This window comes from Natator depressus, chromosome 16 (genome assembly GCF_965152275.1).
Source record: "Natator depressus isolate rNatDep1 chromosome 16, rNatDep2.hap1, whole genome shotgun sequence".
Taxonomy (NCBI): domain Eukaryota; kingdom Metazoa; phylum Chordata; order Testudines; family Cheloniidae; genus Natator; species Natator depressus.
The window spans coordinates 23992730-24014955 of record NC_134249.1 but is presented as its reverse complement, the minus strand read 5'-3'; the positions used below and the strand labels follow the sequence as shown (position 1 = coordinate 24014955).

General features: G+C 42.8%; 1 protein-coding gene across 1 annotated transcript in view; it reads left to right on the top strand.

Annotated features, from left to right (window-relative positions):
* The first annotated feature begins 1834 nt into the window (after nt 1-1834).
* The window catches only part of PSMB7 (proteasome 20S subunit beta 7), a 40750-nt gene continuing 20358 nt past the window's right edge, over nt 1835-22226 (top strand). The window contains exons 1-5 of the mRNA XM_074973437.1: nt 1835-1993; nt 3363-3456; nt 4470-4567; nt 5243-5383; nt 7699-7814. Of these exons, the coding sequence (XP_074829538.1) occupies nt 1932-1993; nt 3363-3456; nt 4470-4567; nt 5243-5383; nt 7699-7814 (511 nt within the window). The 5' untranslated portion in view covers nt 1835-1931. The remainder of the gene's footprint in view (nt 1994-3362; nt 3457-4469; nt 4568-5242; nt 5384-7698; nt 7815-22226) is intronic.

Genomic DNA, 22226 nt, shown 5'->3' with positions numbered 1-22226 from the left:
ATGAAGTTCCTCCACTCCTGTCTGTTTGTGGCAAGCCTTTCAATGGTTCCCAGGTGTGCCCCAGGGTTTTCAGCTCAGTTTCCTTAATGGATGAGCATAATTCCTAGAATCTGGAGTGTGTGCAGATACGTTTTATTTTGTAATAATGTCTATGTACTCTTGCAATACTTGCTTAAATTGGCTGTTTCTGTGAATATTCCTATACACTTCCTTACTAGGGTATTTGTAAAAAGTGAATATTAAAGAGGTGAAAAAAAACCCTGGCAAAATCGTTTACAAATCACATGGGAAAAAGCTGGCCCCAGTCATGCGGCCCTGCCTTCCAGTTGTGAACACCCTGCTCAGAACAGGGTGCGCGTCGCTCTGCAGCGTGGCCAACTCTCGGGAGTTTGTCCTGAGCCTCATTCTCCTTAAAGCCCCCGTCTCCTGGAGTCAAGCGGCCAGGCGGTTTCATCTTCAACGGGAAAAGACGCGTCTGGCCCCGTGCCTGACGAGAAAGCTCCAAAGGGGGGCCCAGTGGGGCCTGCAGGCTCCAAAAGCAGAAACCAAATGACACCCCCCCCCCGCTGCCCCATTCTCCAGACTCCCGGGATTGTTTTCAGAGTAGCAGCCGTATCTGATTTGTGTCCATTTATTCTTTTACGTAGAGATTGTCCAGTTTGACCAATGTACATGGCAGAGGGGCATTGCTGGCACACGATGGCATATATCACATTGGTAGATGTGCAGGTGAACGAGCCTTTGATAGTGTGGCAACCGAATTTGCTCCAACCCCTCAGACAGAGACAAACACCTACAAGATCTCTATCGAGCATTCTTACAACTACAATACCCACCTGCTGAAGTGAAGAAACAGATTGACAGAGCCAGAAGAGTACCCAGAAGTCACCTACTACAGGACAGGCCCAACAAAGAAAATAACAGAACGCCACTAGCCGTCACCTTCAGCCCCCAACTAAAACCCCTCCAACGCATCATCAAGGATCTACAACCTATCCTGAAGGACGACCCATCACTCTCACAGATCTTGGGAGACAGGCCAGTCCTTGCTTACAGACACCCCACAACCTGAAGCAAATACTCACCAGCAACCACACACCACACCACAGAACCACTAACCCAGGAACCTATTCTTGCAACAAAGCCCGTTGCCAACTGTGCCCACATATCTATTCAGGGGACACCATCACAGGGCCTAATCACATCAGCCACACTATCAGAGGCTCGTTCACCTGCACATCCACCAATGTGATATATGCCATCATGTGCCAGCAATGCCCCTCTGCCATGTACATTGGTCAAACTGGACAGTCTCTACGTAAAAGAATAAATGGACACAAATCAGATAACACAAAGTAAAACTATTTCCCCTTGTTTATTCCCCCTCCCCCCCGACGTTCTTGTTAACTGCTGGAAATGGCCCACCTCGATGATCACTACAAAGGGTCCCCCCCCCGGCTGGTATTAGCTCATCTCAAGTGGTCACTCTCCGTACAGTCCGTACGGTAACACCCATCGTTTCACGGTCTCTGTGCAGATCAGTCTCCCCCCTGTATTTGCCAGGGAATGCATCCGATGCAGCGAGCTGTAGCTCACGAACGCTGCGGCTCAGGTAACCGGTTAGTCTCGCAGGTGCCACAAGTCCTCTCCTGCTCTTCTCCCGGGACTGCGACGCGCAGCTCGTGACTCGCGCGGGGCCTGGCGCGAGCTGCCCGAGCGGCCCGGGTCTGGGCCCCGCCCAGCCTCTAGGACCCGATTCTGCAGCCAGCCCCGGGCGGGTGGGCGTCACCGCAGGCTCGGGCCTGGGCGCCCCGGGACCAGGCCTCGGCCGGGCCCTTCCGGCTCCGGGGCAGGAGAGCGGCGGTGACCCGGAAGCGGTTCCGCGGCCGGCGCTCGCTGAGTCACGGCCCGCAGCACCCGGCGGCGGGAAGATGGCGGCGGTGTCCGTGCTCCAGGCTCCGAGCAGCGGCTTCGGCTTCGACAACTGCGCCCGGTGAGGGCCGGGGGCGGGGCGCGCGGCGGGACCGGGGCGCTTGGAGAGGGGAGCGGGCCGGCGCCGGCAGCGCGGCTCAGGGCAAGCCGCGCAGGGAGGCTGCCTGGAGGGGCCCGGCCTGCGGAGCCTGAGCCGTGGGGCAGCCCCGCCTGGCGCAGCGGAGCGGGGTGTTTCGTTCCCCTCATCCAGGGCGCTCAGCCTGGGGCGGGGGTCGGGGCCCGGTATTGTGGGGGCGGGGCCGGGCTGGCGGGGAGGGGGGGGGCCCTGGTGGTGTGGGGGCGGGGCCGGGCCGGGCCGGGCTGGCGGGGAGGGGGGGGGCCCTGGTGGTGTGGGGGCGGGGCCGGGCTGGCGGGGAGGGGGGGGGCCCTGGTGGTGTGGGGGCGGGGCCGGGCCGGCGGGGAGGGGGGGGCCCCTGGTGGTGTGGGGGCGGGGCCGGGCCGGCGGGGAGGGGGGGGCCCCTGGTGGTGTGGGGGCGGGGCCGGGCCGGCGGGGAGGGGGGGGCCCCTGGTGGTGTGGGGGCGGGGCCGGGCCGGCGGGGAGGGGGGGGCCCCTGGTGGTGTGGGGGCGGGGCCGGGCCGGCGGGGAGGGGGGGGCCCCTGGTGGTGTGGGGGCGGGGCCGGGCTGGCGGGGAGGGGGGGGCCCCTGGTGGTGTGGGGGCGGGGCCGGGCCGGGCCGGGCTGGCGGGGAGGGGGGGGCCCCTGGTGGTGTGGGGGCGGGGCGGGGAGGGGGGGGCCCCTGGTGGTGTGGGGGCGGGGCGGGGAGGGGGGGGCCCCTGGTGGTGTGGGGGCGGGGCCGGGCTGGCGGGGAGGGGGGGGGCCCTGGTGGTGTGGGGGCGGGGCCGGGCTGGCGGGGAGGGGGGGGGCCCTGGTGGTGTGGGGGCGGGGCCGGGCTGGCGGGGAGGGGGGGGGCCCTGGTGGTGTGGGGGCGGGGCCGGGCTGGCGGGGAGGGGGGGGGCCCTGGTGGTGTGGGGGCGGGGGCGGGGCCGGGCTGGCGGAGGGGGGGGGCCCTGGTGGTGTGGGGGCGGGGGCGGGGCCGGGCTGGCGGAGAGGGGGGGGGGCCCTGGTGGTGTGGGGGCGGGGGCGGGGCCGGGCTGGCGGGGGGGGGCCCTGGTGGTGTGGGGGCGGGGGCGGGGCCGGGCTGGCGGGGGGGGGGGCCCTGGTGGTGTGGGGGCGGGGGCGGGCTGGCGGGGGGGGGGGGGCCCTGGTGGTGTGGGGGCTGGGCTGGGCTGGCGGGGAGGGGGGGGGCCCTGGTGGTGTGGGGGGGGGAGTGGGCAGTTCAGCCAGCTGGGGAGGGAGGCGTAGGAAGCGATGAAAGCCTTGCTTGTGAAGGTGCCATGTCTCCTTATTCTCCCTTTGGCTCCTCGTTCCAGGAATGCGCTCCTGGAGGCAGAGTTCACTAAGAAGGGGCTTCGGCTCCCTGCAGCCCGGAAGACAGGCACCACCATTGCTGGAGTTGTGTTCAAGGTGAGATTAGGTTGCTCCTCTACCTCGTTCCCTCGGGCACATGCTCCTAGGGCCCCCGTCACTGTAACATCAGAGTGCAACACGGAGCAGCTAAGAGTCACAGGAAGATGTTTGTAATGGACTCAGCTCTTCACATTTTCTGGGGTTAGCAGGTGTTGCATAAGGGGTTTTTGCCCTCAGTAAATGGGGGGAGACTTCTGCTTTGTCTACTCACATGAGTTCTTTGTGGGGCTGTTGAGTGAATACATCAAGAGAGATCTGCATTCTATTTTCCTTGCTGTTTATCAGGAGAACAGTCAGCTAAATTCCCTTTGCAGAATCTTCTATTCTGATGACGATGAAAAACAGAATTACATCCCAGATGGCCTGTACAGGTCTCATACTTAGGAATAATCATGCATTAAACTCTAAATAGATCATATTTTATCTGGAAGTTAGAGATGAGATGAAATGAAATGTTTAGTCTCTTGTGTCACTGTACTTTAAAAGCCAAACTCCACACTCTTGCTGAGGCAACAGCTGGCCTGTAATCTGGGTTGGCTGTTCCGTCAGGTGGCAAGAGATACTGTGATGCGCACAATATGAAACCTAGTTGGAAAATAACATGAAATCTTACCTCTTCAATTAAGATCTGCTAGCCTGTCACCTCACTGGAAGTTCCGAAAGCGTCTTCTTCAGCTGAACACGGCATTCAGTCCACTGCTGACTTACTTTGTCAGCTCTCTTTACTCACAAGCTCTCTTTAGACTGCTTGCCCTTTCCTGACACACTGCTGTATATTTGATGGTGACAGTCTCTTTTTGGTGCTGCGGGAACGTCTGTCCATTACAAATTCTTCTGCAGCCCAATATTTACCATTTTCTCTCTCTCAGAAGGTACGTTATTATTGTGAGAATTGCAGAAAGTGACAGTGGTCATTGTCATTGCGTATTACAGACTACTGTAACATGAGCAGTAAAATAATGTTAAATCTTGTCAAAGTTTTGATTTTAAGTTTCTCACCTTTTCTGTAGGATGGTATAGTCCTTGGAGCAGATACAAGAGCAACTGAGGGAATGGTTGTTGCTGACAAGAACTGTTCAAAAATACACTTCATTTCTCCTAATATCTAGTAAGTATTAAAACTGTCAGTTTTAATGTAAGTAAACTTTAAGTGTAATTTTAGTGTTGATTCTCGTAAACTGTACACCTTATTGCTAATACTTCAGATTAAAGGTGAGAACTTTAAAATGGTAGTTAATTTCACCAGTAATGCTGTTTGTTTCCTTTTGGTAGTCATTCATGCCAGACAATGAAAATAGGTTGGTTAGTTTCACGGTTAGTATCTTGTTAATTTAATTTTTTCTCCTGTACCAGCATAAGGCTGTAACGCTCGTGTTGAAAAAACTGCAGGAGTATCTAAATAGGAAGCAGTTAAACATCCTACCCTACAGTTGCTATTGGAAAGACTTCTTTCTGTCAAAGAAAATGCTTATTGTTAACTCTGAATGCATGTGAGTGGTCTTCGTATAGTAAAAGGGACAGGAAACTATAACAATTATCTGAATTGGATTAAATCAAAGCAAACTAGGGGAGGAGACAATGAAAATCTATCACATTAAATAAAGTAATCTTAATTTTACCTCTCCGAATAGCTGGTATCCACCTTGGAAGTAGCACTGCCTGTTTTACACTTCATGGGAGGTTAGAGTCAGTTCCACTTCTAGTGACTGAAAGAAGAGGGATATTAATTAAATACAGTGTTTAAGAGTTTTTAACTTGGTGACTTGCTAAAAATGTTTTCCAGCTGTTGTGGTGCGGGGACAGCTGCAGACACTGACATGACAACTCAGCTGATCTCTTCCAATCTGGAGCTCCATTCCTTGTCTACTGGACGGCTTCCGAGAGTTGTCACAGCTAACCGAATGCTCAAACAGATGCTTTTCAGGTAACTCCATGAATTCCTTACAGACACTGACCCGAAGTCAAAAATATATCAATATTTTATCATAAAACTGCCATGCACTTTTGTTCATTTTTCTTTGTCAGACAGAAGCAAAGAAACAATCTGAGTTGTCTTTCCATTTCCTGCACTGTATGTGGTGAATTTAAAAACACAGTCTTATATCAAAGGACTGAAACAAAGTGATTACAATTTAATACAACAATTTTATACAGACAGTAATACTACATGACACCTCAGAAGCACCCTTCACCCATGGGTCCTTTGACACAAGACTGTGCTTTTAAATTTTTACAAGCATTATTTAAACATCCACCACTTTTCAGGTACAGTGTAGCTAAGTGTTATATCCATTTTACAGATGGGGAAAATAAGACAGAGGTTGAATAACTTGATCCAAGGTCAGAGTCAGTGGCAGAACTGGAAAAACAAACTGAGTCTTGAAATACTAGACCCTTCTTTACTGCTATTCCAATGTTCCCTCAATTTGTTTGGATCACTTATCCCAGCCAAACAGTGAAGGCAGAGGCAGGATGATAGAGGAAAATACAAAGTCCCTCAAAACCATTCGGATTTCCCATTTCTCCCTACAACGTTGTCCTCTCAAATATAGCTTTGCAAAGAGATACAAAGGTAGATTAGGTATTTACACACACTCCATAGGATACAATTAGCTGCTGATTATTTAAGGGTCTAATAGCTGAGGTTTGTATTTTTAGTGGCATTATCTATTGCTGAGAGAGTTTTTGAATGATCAGGTTCTGAAAGACCAATAAAAACTTATTCTTGACTTATATAGTCCAGTCCCCTCAACTGACACTTCAGACATTTGCTACATTCTTCTAAACAAACTTACGAAGTGCAACTTTCCTGATCTTAATGTTTTCCCTCTTTGCTGTAACCTTCCTCACAGCTGTACAGCCAGCCCTAGTAAACTGGATCTAAATTATGCAGCAAGGAGTCAGAGTATATGAGGAACCATTTTGCCAAAGACTGGGAGTTCTGCAGCATCTTCATTTAAATTTAAAACTTGTTTTTATTTAATTTAAAATTAATTCAATCAATACACCCATTGTCACTTTGATATTGAATATTTATTTAGGCTAGGGTCCTCAGATTTTCCAGGTGGCCAATATGCCAAAGACTTTTTGGTTATTGTTTGGGGAAGGGGGAGGGAGGGAGACATGCAAAGGAAATGTAATGTTTCACTTGGAAATTGTAGGGCATTCATCCTAAAATAGTTTCAATTGATGGGTTTGCCATCAAAATCAAGCATTGTTTTATGTGGGTGGGTATTTAAACCACATTACCAGTTTTTCCAGGCTAAACAGACTGAGGGCATGTTCTCCATCACTTTTTTTAAATCATGCCAATGTTATTTTAATACAGTGTTTTCCATAAGTAAATTGTGGGTGGGTGGAAGGTGAAAGAACGCGAAGTATGTGCATGTGATTAAAAAAAGTTTCCACCAATCAGGAAAGTTCCCAGAAAATTAAAGTCTGGGATGGAAGGAGGAAGAAGAAGGAAAAAAAAAAAAAACCATTCCATGAAACCAAGTGATCTGGAGTCAGGATGAGTTACAGTAATTCAGGTTGGCAGCTTGCTGTTGGTCAGCTTGGCTGTTCCAACGGGCTGTCATGTGACAGTCATTAAAAGCAATCCAGACATTTGGACCAACCAAAGACTAAAAAGAGAGGTGGAGAAGGGCATGCATTTCTAAACTCTTTCCAATAAAATAAAAACCTGTTTCAAATGCAGGAATTACAATACTTCAAGTAAGACCTGAAAAAGTTTAACTTTTTGGCTTCTCTTTCTATTAACAAAAGAAGGGCGTGCACAGGATAGTAGTGCTCTAGCACAGCAAGTGTGCCAGTTGAGGTCCAGCACATTTGCTGCAGCTGAACATTTTAATTCTCCAGTTTCAGGCGATGGTGGTTTAATACTACAGTACCTTTCTATGCACTAGAGTTAATTTTTCTTAATTCGAGTCATCACACGTTGCTAACATTTGCAGAGTGCTCCTGATAGGTAGCCACACAGTTATTTTTAATTTGTATAATGATATTAAAAAAGGGGGGGGGGGGCGAGGCAGATTAACTAGACCAAATAAGGTGTCTGTATTTAATATTGGCTAATAGGGCTGGCATGTTTTTGAAAGATATACATTTAGGTTATTATGCATGGAGAAACAACCTGTTATAATAATGAGAAAGTACTTCAGTTTTTAGAATGCATATGTTATGTTAAAGTAAAATTAAGTTTATCAATGTCTAAATTCATGCTTGTACTTTGTTCAACAGGTATCAAGGTTACATTGGTGCTGCTCTGGTTTTAGGGGGAGTAGATGTCTCTGGACCCCACCTTTACAGCATCTATCCCCATGGATCAACTGACAAATTGCCCTATGTCACTATGGGTGAGTAATGTTGCTACATTGCCTGCTAACTGAAATGCTTGTGCTTGTATTTCTTAGAAATCTAAATTCTGTGATTCATAAGTGGTGTCAGGAGTTCAGAATTAAGAAGGAGCCTCTGTAAGATACTGATGGTTCTACATTTCAAAACCACTTCTGTAGCTTCTCCTGCCAAAAAAATATGGTGAGTTGTAGAAGAGCTGGTGTTAGATAATGTGCTACATGGATTCCTCAGCAGACTTGACACCTAGAATCGCTACTGTTCTTCTCGTTTACTGGCCATTTGAAATAAAGAATCCAGGGGTCTGTTTCTAAGAATTGGGTTACTAACCTTGTGTCTTGCCCAAATTCCAGCTTGGGTAACTACATTCCTTCTCGTGTTTGTTTCCTGGTAGTTTCAATGGAGTAAACATGCATTATTCAGTGTCTGCAATCTTTGTGCAGTGTTTCTACACTGCAAAATAGCAATTGTGTTCCACCCCAGATGCAAGTGTCTGCATTTCACTGATGAGCGAAGTGATCTCTGTGTAGCCTTTTTCCTGTCTTGATAGGATAAAAGGTTAATTAATGTGAGTTTCTGAATATGGTAAGGAACAAATTCTCAAGCAGTCCCTCTCTTTAGTGTTCACTGTAAATTCTGGTCTCAGTAACTGGCCTTATAGACTGCCACCTCAAGTCATTTAACCGTTACCATTTTGAGACTCTTCAATCCCACTGTATATTCCACTCTTATAGTATTTTTCTGCAACTGCTATAGTCTGAAGAAAATGATATACATTTAACTGCATTTTAGATGAGTCCTCAATTACTTTATAAGCTGTTTAGTTATTGGAAAAATGACCTGTAAGGCTGATGTAGTCAACTTTATTCAAATGTCATACACTTCCTCACACTCTGGCCATCATAACGTCTCATGTTTTTTCATGTAGCTCCTGCACCTAAAACAAAATCCCTCTGTGTGTACCTAATATCCTCGTTCTTCGAAACTCACTTTCCCCACAGATTTCTACTTCTGGGCTGTCTGCTCTTCATCTCTTACCATGTGCAGTATCTATTTAAATATCAAATCTTATAAAGCATTGAGGACCACATGAAAGCAAAAACTTTAAAAAGCTTTTCTAAAACATACACTAAAAGGGTCTATAATAAGTAGAGCCCTGTGTGGATACAAAATTTATATCTGCATCCAGTCTGCCATCCTCAAACGTGGTTAGCAGATATCCACATCCATGGATATAAAGCGGATATTTCCAGATTTGCTGGGCTCTAATAATAAGATTACTTATCTAGTCTGCCATCCCATCATCCAGGCTTCCATTTCCCTTTACGAGTCAGTAGTCTCCCTTTGACTGGTGCAGAGATTTGAGGTTTCGGTGGATAGGTTAATGAGGGGGGGTGTTTTCTTGTAGTGTAACCCTCTGACCAAGCAAATGTTCTCTCCTTCTATGGCAGTGGTTCTCAAGCTTTTGTATTGGTGACTCCTTTCACTCAGCAAGCCTCTGAGTGTGATCCCCCTCATAAATTAAAAACACATTTTTTATATTTAACACCATTATAAATGCGGGAAACAGAGAGGAGTTTGGGGGTGGAGGCTGACAGCTCATGACCCCCACTTAATAACCTTGCAGTCCCTTGAGGGGTCATGACCCCCAATTTGAGAACCCCTGTTCTAGGGCAACCAGAAAAGTCCAAACTAAATATAATGCAATCCGTTGGTCCTCCCCAAGCTCTGTCTTCTACTCCATTGTAAAAGATTAGCCAGTCTCTTGATCCTCCTCAGTCTAAGCAGTTCCTTCCCAGGACCTCAATTCTCACCCCCTGTTAATACCAGGGAATGAAGCAGGGCACTTCTTCCCACCCTTGCTGGAAGCCCCAGTCTTGGTCCCTAAACAGGTGCCAGCAGCAGGCCTGCTACCCACATCATTTCTGTATTACCTCATGCTTTCTCCTTCTCATGCTTTACCCCTTCCCAGAGCTCCTCTCTCTTCTCCCAGGCCTCTGTGCCAGCCCTTGTCCGTACCATCTCCTGGACTGCTTCCCCATCTCTCTTGGTAGAAAGCATGCATTTAAGTAGCCTACAATTCCCAGAATCCCTCTGAAGACTAGATCTCCTAGAAGGCCCGTTTCATACTGAGCCAGGATTGGGTCATGCTTCATCTACAGTCTGCCTTAAATAGCCAGTGCACACCCAGTGACAGTGCCTGTGTGCTCAGAATGTTTGAGGGGCCTGTAGACCAGAAAGATCACCCTTTGATGTTCCTCAAGAATCCAGGGCTTTAGAGAGGGAGGGAGAAATATACCAAGAAAAAAAAATTGAGTCAGAAACCCTCTATATATTACATTTCATTTTGAACTAAGGAATGTAACACTGAAAACGGGAACTATAAAATAACAATTTTGTGTCCTGAGTTTGAAGAATTAAGTACCATTGCATCTAGGAGACCAAATATAAGTAAAGTTCAAGGGATGTATAGCAAAGTATTTATTTTATAGGCATTTTGCCATCAAGTCCTTATATCCTTTTTTACAAAGCCTATAAAAGCCCTGCTTGGGTACAGCACCTGGTTATCAGAGAAGTTGTTGCTTTTTCTGTTTTACAGCTGATTTTTTGGGGGGAGGGTGGGTTCCATGGTGGAGTCAAATGAATTTCCTACTATCATGCAATGAGGCAGTTGCTCAGATACGATTGGAATCCAGGAAAATCTGGGCCACCTGTCAAGAACTCTTGCCATTAGAGCACATCCTCTTAGCTTTTAGGGTATGTCTACACTTCAGATAAACACCCAGGGCTGGCCTGTGTCAGCTGACTAAGGCTACAGAGCTATTTACTTGTGGTCTTGGGCTCTAACCTGGGCTCTGGGACCCTCCCCACCCCCCTATGGAGTCCCAGAGCCTGGGCTCCAGCCCAAGCCCGAATATCTACACTGCAGTTAAACAGCCCCATAGCATGCGCCTGTGTCAGCTGGCACAGGTTAGCCATAGGTGTTGAATTGCAGCGTAGAGGTACCCTTAGATATGTTTTATTCTTTTCTAATTGGTGAATGTTGATGATCCTCTTAAAAAACAAAAACAAAAACTTGACCTCAACAGGATACATGTAAACCCTCATTATGCAAATGTCTGAGACATACCTGCAATTTGACAAATTTTGGGTTGTATAGTAGGAGTTCACCTATGCGTGGTGTGTGAGCATAATTGATGTTGAATGTTCAACTTTTGTGTTTCCTCTGTTGTCTTTGCAGCAGCAGAACACAAGTCATTGTGCACCTTGGCTGAATTGTGCCTGTCTGTCTTAAAAAAAAAAAAAAAAAAAAAAAAAAAACTGGTCCCGTTCTTTGACTCTCCATCCTAGGGGTAGGAGGCAAGTGCAGAGATTATTACCCTTGCAACTCCTCAGTTTTGCTCAGTAGCAAAAAGCATCACTGCAAACCATAAAAAGGAACTTGAGTGTATCATCTTCTAACTTTCAGACCTTCTTAAATAAAGTTGCTGAAGAAAATATAAATGTCTCCAGTGAGTATACTAGGAGGTCACTGTGTTATCACAGAATACAGAATCTATATTCTGCTCTAACCTTTGTTCACTGACTTTGCTCATAGGAGCTTGTCATTCTCTCTCTCAACCAGTGTTTGCACTTCATGTCTAAGCAAAGCTCTTCCGCAGTAACTGTTTGTTTGCCTTTGTCTGAACTAAAACTGAATAATATTTTAGGAAGAACCTGGAGGAATACTCAGAATTTGTTTTTTCACATTTAATATTGCTTATTTTGAGTAACCTCTTTCTCTGAAGAAAGATGCTTGAACAGTCAAGTAAAATGAAAACTTCCTGGGGTATCCAAATTTGAATTCTATGATGCTTCAAAATCTAAAGACTTGTGAAAAATGCTGTCATCTATGGAATGTTCCAATTGAACCTGGGAACTTAGGGCATTCACAGATATTGTGTTACACTCCACTGTTGTTAAAATAGTAGGAATTACAACAAATGACTATTTAATATTAGAGAAGCTAAAGCAAAATTCTTCATAATTCCATTATTCAGGAAAGTAATCTGATGGCAAGATTTGGGCTCTTCAGATGCTTAAGGGCAACCAAACTTTTGCCCAAAAAGGATTGTACCAGCCAGCTGGTAGTGACATGAGCGCCATACATGACTTCCATAAAGTTAGACAGTGACTTCAAGAACTCATAGTTAATATGGAAGAGATGCCATTTTCGGCTGACAAGATTAAAATGGAGCATATTACACAGGAACCTGTTATCTCTGCTAGCCATGTTAAAGAGACACTGTCAATTTAAAATTCCCACTTAAGCTAGGAAATTCTGTACCTACTATTGTTACAATACTTCAGATTGCTGCATTTGAAACAGATGTAGTTGCTAGTGCTTTATTTCCCCTGTATAGTCAGTTATCTTTATTTCCCCATGTAACACGTGTGACTATTGAAGATATATTTGGACTTTATGTTCTTTTAAAGGTGAGTTTGGGTGTGGGCTACTTGATAAAAGTTATGTATTTGCCCTCAGATGCACTCTGGCCACCTGGATTATATAATCAAATAATAGGTAATGCAAGCAAAGTGTATTCTGCCATGGTAGTAGAAAGTGATCCTCAATTACCATTTCTATAGTGGGGGCTCACCTATGGTCACTTTAAATTACTGTGATTACTTGATATCCCCACTCCAGTTACTGCGTCTTGGCTAATCAGGTGAATCATTTTAAAATGTGTTAGATACATTCCTTGTAGGCAGTGTTCTCTTAATTCTCTATTAATTAACTCTTCTTTGTTAGGCAGACTTAGCCTCCAAGTTGTAAATGATCGCTTATCTCCAGCTCTTGGCTTGGTGACACTTTTTGCAGGAGGACTGGTAAAAATGTATCAGTGTGAACTTTCCAATTATCCTCTACAAGTTTTTAATACGACTAGAATTATTTTTAAAGAAACAGTTATCTGGAAACAAAGGTATTAGAGGTGTCAGAGTAGCAGCTGTGTTAGACTGTATCTGCAAAAAGAAAAGGAGTACTTGTGGCACCTTAGAGACTGACTAACTTAGAGAAAACTACTGCATGCATCCAATGAAGTGAGCTGTAGCTCACGAAAGTTTATTCTCAAATAAATTTGTTAGTCTCTAGGGTGCCACAAGTACTCCTTTTCTTTTTAAGGTATTAGACAATCTGGACATACTAATTTACAGAATAAACATTATGCCTCCTCAGGGAGGCCTTGGGATATCTATCCAAGTCATCTAGATAAGATTTTATTTCTAGGTATATTGATCAATTTTTTAATTATTCAGACATGTCCAGAGGACCCCTGTGTTCAGAATCTTGTAGTATTTAACAAGCTCTGTGACTTGCAGATGAGCCATAATGGCTGTAACCTTTGTAGTTTTGTTACGGGAAGGAAAATAGCATGGAAATATAGTGGAAGGTAAAGCCACAGAAATGTCAGTATCTCAGTATTTCACCCATTCTTTCTCTTAAGTGAGCATTTATAGGAGGAGTGTCAAACTCCTTCTTTGGAAAGCGCTGAATTCTATTTTGAATTATGGTCTGTGGGATAAATTTAGGACTACTTAGGTCCCTGCACCCACACCAGACACCAAGTGATGTTAATAGGAGGTTTGCACAAAGTTCAAATATAGAAAATATGGCCTCTAGCCAGTAACTAAAAGTTGTCATCCTTATTATCTATCCGACTGCAATGTAAATAAGTAATGAAGTACAAATAATTTGTATTTCAGTACAGTGCCATGATTGGGCTTTATAGTTAATGGTCATCTGAAGTTAATGTGGCTGGGAATGTTGACATTGCTAGAGCCATTATTTCAGGCTGTCTGCAGATTCGGGAAGTCAACTTTGCATCGTTTGACTCTTGGCCATATTTTGGAGGTTGAGGGCTTTTTCTTTTAGATGAAAGTGCAGATTCTGCAGAATCTGAATGTAATGTGCAGGCCACATAAACATCTCAAGTGGGCTGGATTTGTCCTGCCAGCCAGGAGTTTGACACCCCGATTTACAGTATTTAAATTTGTCCTCATCTCTAGTATGGTTACTGTCATTCTAAGAGTTTCAAATGGAGAAAGTTTGAACTGAAATTTAAATTAGGTTACTCATTGCCCTCTACACAGGCTTTTCAGGCTCCTCAGATCAATCATATAAAAATACTCTGTGGTATATTCTTCAAAGTTTTAAAGGGCTGTCTTCAGTAAGAACTTCCATCTAGCTAGAATATCTTAAAATCAGCTGCCACAACAACTATGTCTAGAAACAGGATGACTTTTTTGTTGCTGCTGACTCAGACCCCAATGGCCAAAGATTCTGCTTCTCTAAAACACTGACAACCAAAGCAATGGATCACTGATGTTTCCCTGGAGGTCTGGGGTGGTAACTCTGTCCAGGATGAGGTGTTATAACACTTTAGGATATCTGCCCCAACCTGTGTCTCTCCCTCCACCAGCTAATATGCGTCCATCAGTTTCTCAATTATAATTTGCCCATTCTGCAGAATGCCACATCAGTGAATAGATGGGCTGAAAAAATGGATGTTTACTAGGGATTGTGGTTAATTGAGCTCCTATTTACCAATCCATTTGATCCTCATGCCATCCTCTTTCCTCTCCCGAGCCCCCCCCATGCTATTGCCTACTGAATTGGCAGGAATAATAGGGCTATTTTTATTGGCATTGTAGCATTCTACTTAATTTGTTAGAACTGAAGAACACAGGTAGAAGAATGTCTCTTATTGACTGGATTATAAAAACATTTCTGGTGTCTGCAGAGTGTCTTTGAGAAGAATTTGGAGACAAAATGTGATCATGAGAACACTACGATTCATTGTTACTTTTGTGTAATTTTAATTTTTTTTCTTCCATGTGAGTGAAAACTAGATACATTCTAAACTTCTTTATATAAGCTGATTTTAGACAACTTACAAAAGCTTTCCTTCTGATGCCTCTCACAAACATTACTGAGAATGGGTTTCTCATTAGTGCCTGAGAGAGAGAGAGATGAATAATATATATATATATATATATATATACACACACACACACACATCTATTTACAAGGTAATTGCTTGAAAGACTATGGCCTTTAAGAATTGATTTAATATATTAAAGAGATAATGCATTTTAAAAAAAACTAACATCTAACGCATCCCTATTTATAACACAGATCCTTTAGCAATTAGGGTTTTAAATGCCTTTTAGGTTGCTAAAGTAAAACACCGTAAATTAACAGGATTGTGCAGTTTGTAATGTGAATTCTGATTAATTTACAGATATTCTGCTAAGATGGTGTTAGACCAATAGATGGTGCCATTACCTTAGAAACTGATAAATTGTTTACTTAGCATATAAAATTAATGAAACAGTTGTATTATATGTGATATCGTGATCTATTCTAGCTCTTGATAGAATTAAAATATAATTATTAATTTGGTTTTATATTTTATAATGTGCTCTAAAACCAATACATTATCAAATATAAAACCATAAATTACTTCATAATGCGAATAGGTAGTGATTGATTAGTGAACTAGTGGTGTAGGAGTACAATCTGCTTTTATCGATATGGTTTCTTTTGGAACTTTTGCTTTAAAAAGCATTAAAGTCTGATAGTTCTCTAGGCGGGTTACAGATTTTGACTAAAGAAAATCAACTAGCAGGAGCAGTTCATATAAGATATACATACAGTTCTAGCCATTTTATTTCTCTTTTGCTTAAACTTGTTTCATTTTCTGATGTACCAGTTCTGTGGTTTATTTAAAAGCATAAGCAAAAAGTAATCTCCAGTTTACCAAAGAACATCCTGTATGCTGCCATACTCAGCACCAAATGTACTGTTTCTACCCCCTGTCTAGTCCACACTGTGCAGACAGGTTCCATGCTTAAATAAAATAAATTTGGTTAAAGCTTGTATAGTAGTAACGTTTAAATAACATCTAAAGATTGTGGTGCTGTTGTGATGTGCAGAAAGAAGTGGTGGTGGGTTACGAGGTTCTTGGCAGGAAGTGGTAGATTTGACTGGTTTGAGGTGGGCTGCCTTTAAGAAGGAGAGAGAGAGAAAAAGTCAAGAGTAGTGGTAATTATATGGCTGATGGGTGCAAAGCTGGGGATAACGGGCTGGAACTTTGAAACCTCATTACAGACCAAAGACAGTTACCAGTATTTGAAAAATGGCACAGTATGAATCTGTCTTCATACGCTGTGTGTTTGAAACCAAGTTTATGCTGCTTCATCTGGTTGCTCAGTACCTAGAACAGGTACACACATTGTATGGTTTACAAATAGGTTCCATTTTATAGGGGTTGGTTCACTGAGTCAGACGTGCATAGTATTTGTAATGGAGATGGCTATACCCTTCTCTTTACAGATGCATCTGGAACTTAAGGGTTTTTGTTGTTGTTGTTTAACTCCTAATTTAAAAAAAAATACGTACATTGTCACACTTAACTCCAAAGAATGTTTTCAAATGACAAATTAGTACAAATTAACTGGTAAATTTTTTTGGTCACCATGGATAGTTTTATATAAGGGCAAAATGGATTTTTCTGTAGTGAGTGGTAAAAGTACTTTTGTGGATGAATACAGAGTGTCTTCCTTTGCAAAGGGTTTAAAAGAAACTCAGTGCTTACTCAGGAGTGAAAGCATTAAATTAAACTGTTTATGCTGACAAAGGACAAATTTGGATTTCAGCAAACGATGCAAGATTGTCTGATTGCTTGTCTTGTCTAGGAAAGCTTCTAGTCAAGACTTATAATGAAATACATGCATAAAATTAAACTGCTTGAAGTCTGTAGTTCAGCTTTCGGCAGCAGTAAGATGTATTCCAGTGGTCTCTAGTGGCTGAACCTAGTCCCTTGGTGCCAACATTGTTTTATATTCATAAATCAGCTCTTCATGCATTGGCAATGTCGGCCTGCGGAGCAAGTAGTACCACCGAGAGACTAGGCCACTGAGCCAGGAACCAGATTGAAAAATGATCCCAATCGATGGGGCTGTGGAGAGCAAGGAATTTTTACCTAGAATGAGCAGCAAATTGAATAACAATGAGTGTGTGTGAATAAGTGCCCTGTCAGGGAGCCCTGACACTGATGGATTAGAAAGTGCTAAATGTTACTCTCTCAACGCTGAATACCTCCTCCAGAATGGCAGGCTGAGGTAGCAAACAGGTCCTTGGGTGCTGAAAATGGACTGCTGTTAAGCAGTAGGAAGTTCTCTGCAGTGAAAGTTCTGCTAAAAAAGATCCAGTTAAGCTGATTTTAAAAAGCCATTGCAATTAATTATGAAACTGAAGGGGTGGGGAATAACTTACAACATCTGGATTTTTTTTAGTGCAAATACTAAAATTTTAAAATGGAAGTTAACTGCTAAGATAATTTGAAAACTCCTAGGTTATGTAAAGGACAAAGTGTGATTCTAACATAAAATTCCATTACAACAGTCCATTGTTGTTTCTTAACCTTGTGGCAGATTCTAATGGAATGCCAGATTCCATAAAGCAGTTTTAAAAATTAATCAGTTTTGAGCTCAGAAGTGCTAGGTCACATGTCCAGATTAATTACCAGATTTTTATTACAGATTTTAACCTCTCAAATCTTAGTTTAAAATTTTATTTGTATGTTGCAACATGGCTAGCAATTTACAGTGTTACTTGTTTAACTGTTAGGTTAATTACTAATTCTGTAAGAAGCGTCTTCCTAAAATGATGCTTACGGAAAACATGTGCAAGGTTAACTGTTTTAGGGCTGGCAGATCATTGGAAGTGTTATACTATTGTATTTTTTTTATGTTTACTGAGTTTTTACAGTTCTTAAATTGATCATTCATAGAAATAAAAACTAGTTTAATATGATGAAGCTTTCTGACTGAAGCTGTGCTTCTGATGTCTACGTATCTGGAAGTGTGTGTATCTTTTAAAATGGATCAGACAATGCACTTTTGAAAAACTTGTTCTTCATTATAAGATTGTTTTATTAATTAAGCATGGTAATTATGCAGCTTTCAAATAACTTTTAAGAAGAGGTGTTTGTGTCTGTGTGGATCTGAGGAAAGAGATGCTGTTAAACATACCTAAAGCAAATATGTAATATGATTATTATGTTGAATATGAGATTAGTTAGAGATTAAATAAATAATTCATTGAATTACCAAGTATGACAGTGCTTTATTAATCCTTTCAGTGGCTTTGAGACATTAATTATTTATTAATTGAACAGCTATGCTTTTGATAATCAGTGAGGTTGAATCTCAACTGCTGGTATTTTATATTGGATGCTATCTATATAAAGTCAGAGCACGTTTCCAGATGAATTTCACATATCCAAGTTGCTGTTACATTTGGCAAACATAACTGTTGCAGGTTTTCCCTTTGTGCCATTGTGCTAAGTGTGCATTTAGAAATTTGCCCTTAGTCCTTTTAGTTTTTATGGCCAGATTTTCACAAGAAGTTGTGTCCAATATCTCCTGTGATGGGACATTCCACTCACCGCATGGATGGCGCCGCCTCCTGGCTATTCTGGGGATTAGCTCTGCAAGGCTGATGCCCCTTCCTGCGGTTGCACACCATTACTCCATCTCTTTCTTCTGGTCTGCAGCCCCTATCACGCTTCACAAGCTGCTGCTGCCTCTTCATGACTCAGCCTTATGTCCGGGTCACTGTACGTTTTCCCTTCCAGGGTATAGTCCTTCAAAGTCTCTGGCACTTACACAGTGACCCAGGCAGTCTTCCCGTTGACTGCCCCACCGGTGCCATTTCCCCAGTGCTGGGTAGGGGAACCTGGGCCCACTTCTACTCTTGGTTCCAGCCCAGGGGCCCTAGAACATGCTGTGAATGTCTGTTCGGTCCCCAACCTGGCTGCTTCCCTCACCAGCATGCCTCCCTGTGGGGTTTGCCAGCCTCTCTACTCCCTCTTCCCAGGGAGCAACCATGGGCTACTCGTCTCTATAGCCTCTAAGCATATCTTCCTTCTCCTAGGGAGTGACTGGAGAGTACTTCCCTGACTTTATAGAAACCCCACCTGTTCCCACACAGGTGAGCTTCCCCTAATTAGGGCTCTCTTCTCAGCCATCAGCCTAATAGGTTAATTAACCCCTTCTGGGCAAGTGTGAGGTGGACATCCCATCGCAGCTCCCATTTGAGCACCTGCTTGAAGTAGGCAGTCTTTTAAAAGTACTCCACTCCCAGCAGCTTACAACTTTTCCCAGTGACAGCTCCTGGGTGTTGAAAATTTTTGTAAAATCTGTCTCCAATTCTTTAAAGACAGCGGTTTTATTGGAGGGAAAATGAGTGGTGTTTTCCTTTACACCCCTGGTGTGTCCTCTTCCGATGCCAAAGTGAAATGCCACTTACCAGTAGATTGTTCTGATGTTTATAATATGATTGCCTAATAATTTCATACTTTAATCAGTGGTTAACCTAGTTTATAGATAAGATTAATAGTCTGTATCATTAACATAACATTGAGCTGAATAGGTGCCATTCCCATCTCTGTTAGAGCTATTGTTTAAGGGTACTTGCAGAGATCACTATACCAGTTACATTTGTTTCACATTTGAAGATTGTTTTTCAACTATGAGGGCTAGAAACTCTTTTAAAATTAAAGCTTAAAATCTCAAGCACAAGGGGCAGCCACCAGAGAAGCACACTGGTTCACTATGTTTCTGTGAACTGGCCCAATTTGACCCCTGCTTAAAGTTCTCATCAGAATTTCTAGTAATTTGCAGTGTTGTTGTAGCCCTGTTGCTTCCAGGACAAAGCGGGTGAGGTAATACCTTTTATTTTGTCAGAAATTGGTCCACTAATGATATTACTTCTCCTACCTCGTCCCATTTCTAATAATTGTATTTCTTTCCCTAACTAATAGACAGCAATGGATTATATTTTGCAGTGTTAGGATTTTTACATCTCTTCAAGCATTAGCATTGGAAAATGTTTAACTTCTATATCCACCAAACATTAATTTCTAACAAGCATGCAGAAAGAAGACATAAATAAGAGAACAGTTTTGGTTCCCACATACACATAGGCTACCCGCAGTCCCTTAGGACGTTGGTTTTTCTGTGCTTTCAATGGGCATTGCAATGAGAAAAATTGGATGTCCTGGATGTTGGATGTGAAAATTGGATGTTTCACTTAGTTCCATGGATTTTTATTGGCTGCTTGCCAGTCATAATATATAACTTTCCCAAGGCATCCAGAATACCTGGAACGTTGTGAATTTGTCTGGATCATACGTTTGACGGCCACTGGGAAGCTGGTGTGCGATGGGGAAGTTCTACAGCAGTACTTGGAAGCAACTGTCCAGAGCTGGCGTTCTGCCAGGTTTGCAGCTCTGCAGCCAGCCAAACATCTCGTGTAATGGCTGAATCCATCATTTTGTACACAAGAATTTAAGCCGTTTTTGCTAAACTGTTTCAATTGATACATTTTTTTTAGTGTGAATGAATCAAGCTCACTCTACAAAGTACCTCACGTCAGTGTAGTCAAGTAGTGGATTATTTGGATTATTAGAGGAATGCAGAATAATAAAATGTATTTACTTACTCTTCTGAAAATGCATCCGTAATCTCTGGTTGCAAGTATAAGCATAAAAATACAATTTATAAATTTCAGATATTACCCAAAGTCCCTGTTGAGCTCCATCGTTCAAAAATCCATACGTCCTCAGAAGACTTGAACTCTGTTCTTGTATAGAACGTTGGGCTGTTCAGTAAGCCTCCTATTAGGGCACTTTTCTTTAAATGTGAGGCAGTAAAACCGTACTGTAAATATAAAACAAATACTCAGGATTTACTAACTCAAGACGTACAATTCAGAATGTGTAGAGAACCATTGCACTCCTGCTCCAAGCTCTGCTTTCTATTTTTACTAGTTTTGTGAGCACCATCATGGACTTCCATTGTTTGTGGATGTATGTAGGTTAACTAATGTAAAAATACAGGTCTCAGAATTTAGCCGCCTTTCAGCACCTCTTTGAAAGCTTCCTTATGTGGGATAAACTAAATTCATTTTTTAATTTGAATTTCAAATCTAATACTTATTTGTTATCTTGACCAGTATAAATAATAAGGGGCAACTCTAAGGAGCATTTAAATTGTACATTGTTTTTATTATGTTACGTAACTTTTTTTTAAACTCTAGAGACTTTCCTTTTTTTAAAAGTTTGCTTTGTTCTTGTCCTGGGATTCTGAACCTTTTGGGCTTAAAACTCACTTAGGATTTTGTCTTTGGGATCTCTTTTCCCCAAGCAACTGGTGGAGTGGAAGACAACATCTATTCCGTTTGTGCTTTCTTTGAGATTATTGCTTATAAGGAAAAACCATTCTTTGAAATATTACTTTTACACTTATATTCTGGAAACTTTATATTTTGTGCAGTCGTACTGTTAATCATGTGAAAGACAGCTAGATCCTAGTATAAGCAGTTCTAACATACTGGTTTCTAGTATTTTCAGTAGGCTTCCCATCCTGCTTGCAGAGGGCCTTATCTGAATTAAGGAGGCACCTATAGTTTGGGGATCCATCCCCCATGTGGCTCTTTATCTCTCCAGTTAGAATTGCTTTTCCATATAATTTCACTTAGACTAGCTTTGTTTTTGCATCTTCATTTATACATAGGGTCCCATATCTATTCCAGAACACAATTTATTTTGCCCTTGATTAGAGAATGAGTGAAATTTCTTTTGTTTACTGTTTTGTCTGTTGACAACATCTGTTTATATGGTTCTCTTCTGCTGCCACTCCCTCAAATTCTTTTTGTTTCCAGTTGTAACTGTTAAAAAATGGAATCCACATATTGCTCCAAGGCCTAAATGAATAGTCATTGCTTGTAATACAAGTACACACTTGGAGCAGCCTACTGCTTTTAGATGTGATATATTTGGTACTGTAAAGGTAATGATCCTCAACCACAGCAATATTCTGTAACAGGAATATCTGTCATATTCATTGGGATTACTGTGTTCATTGATTTGTGTCTGTAAATCTGCTGTTTCTACCCTTTAAATTTGATCTATAATTGGACCTCCTTAAATGGTTCAGATAAGGTAGTCTGTATTTCCTCAACAGTGTCACTGTCAGCTTCTCCTTTTTCATTATACATTCAGCAGACTGGATAAAATCAGCAGGATACCTCATTTGAAACTGTTTAATCGCTGTCTTTTTCTTTTGCTAAACCATTGAGCTGGTCAAGCGATGTACACAAATCATTTTAAATAGAAAATACGGCTTTCTTTGTGACCCAGCTAAACAGATAGTACTATGCAAAACACTTTAAAAAGTAATAAATGCCAAAAAAAATTTTAATTGGAGTAAAAAATTGTAGATAACTTTATTCGCTCTCCAAAAGTTGAGCGTCCTGAAATATTGTCAGGGCCATGTGCAGACAAGATGATGTCTTCCTAAGAATC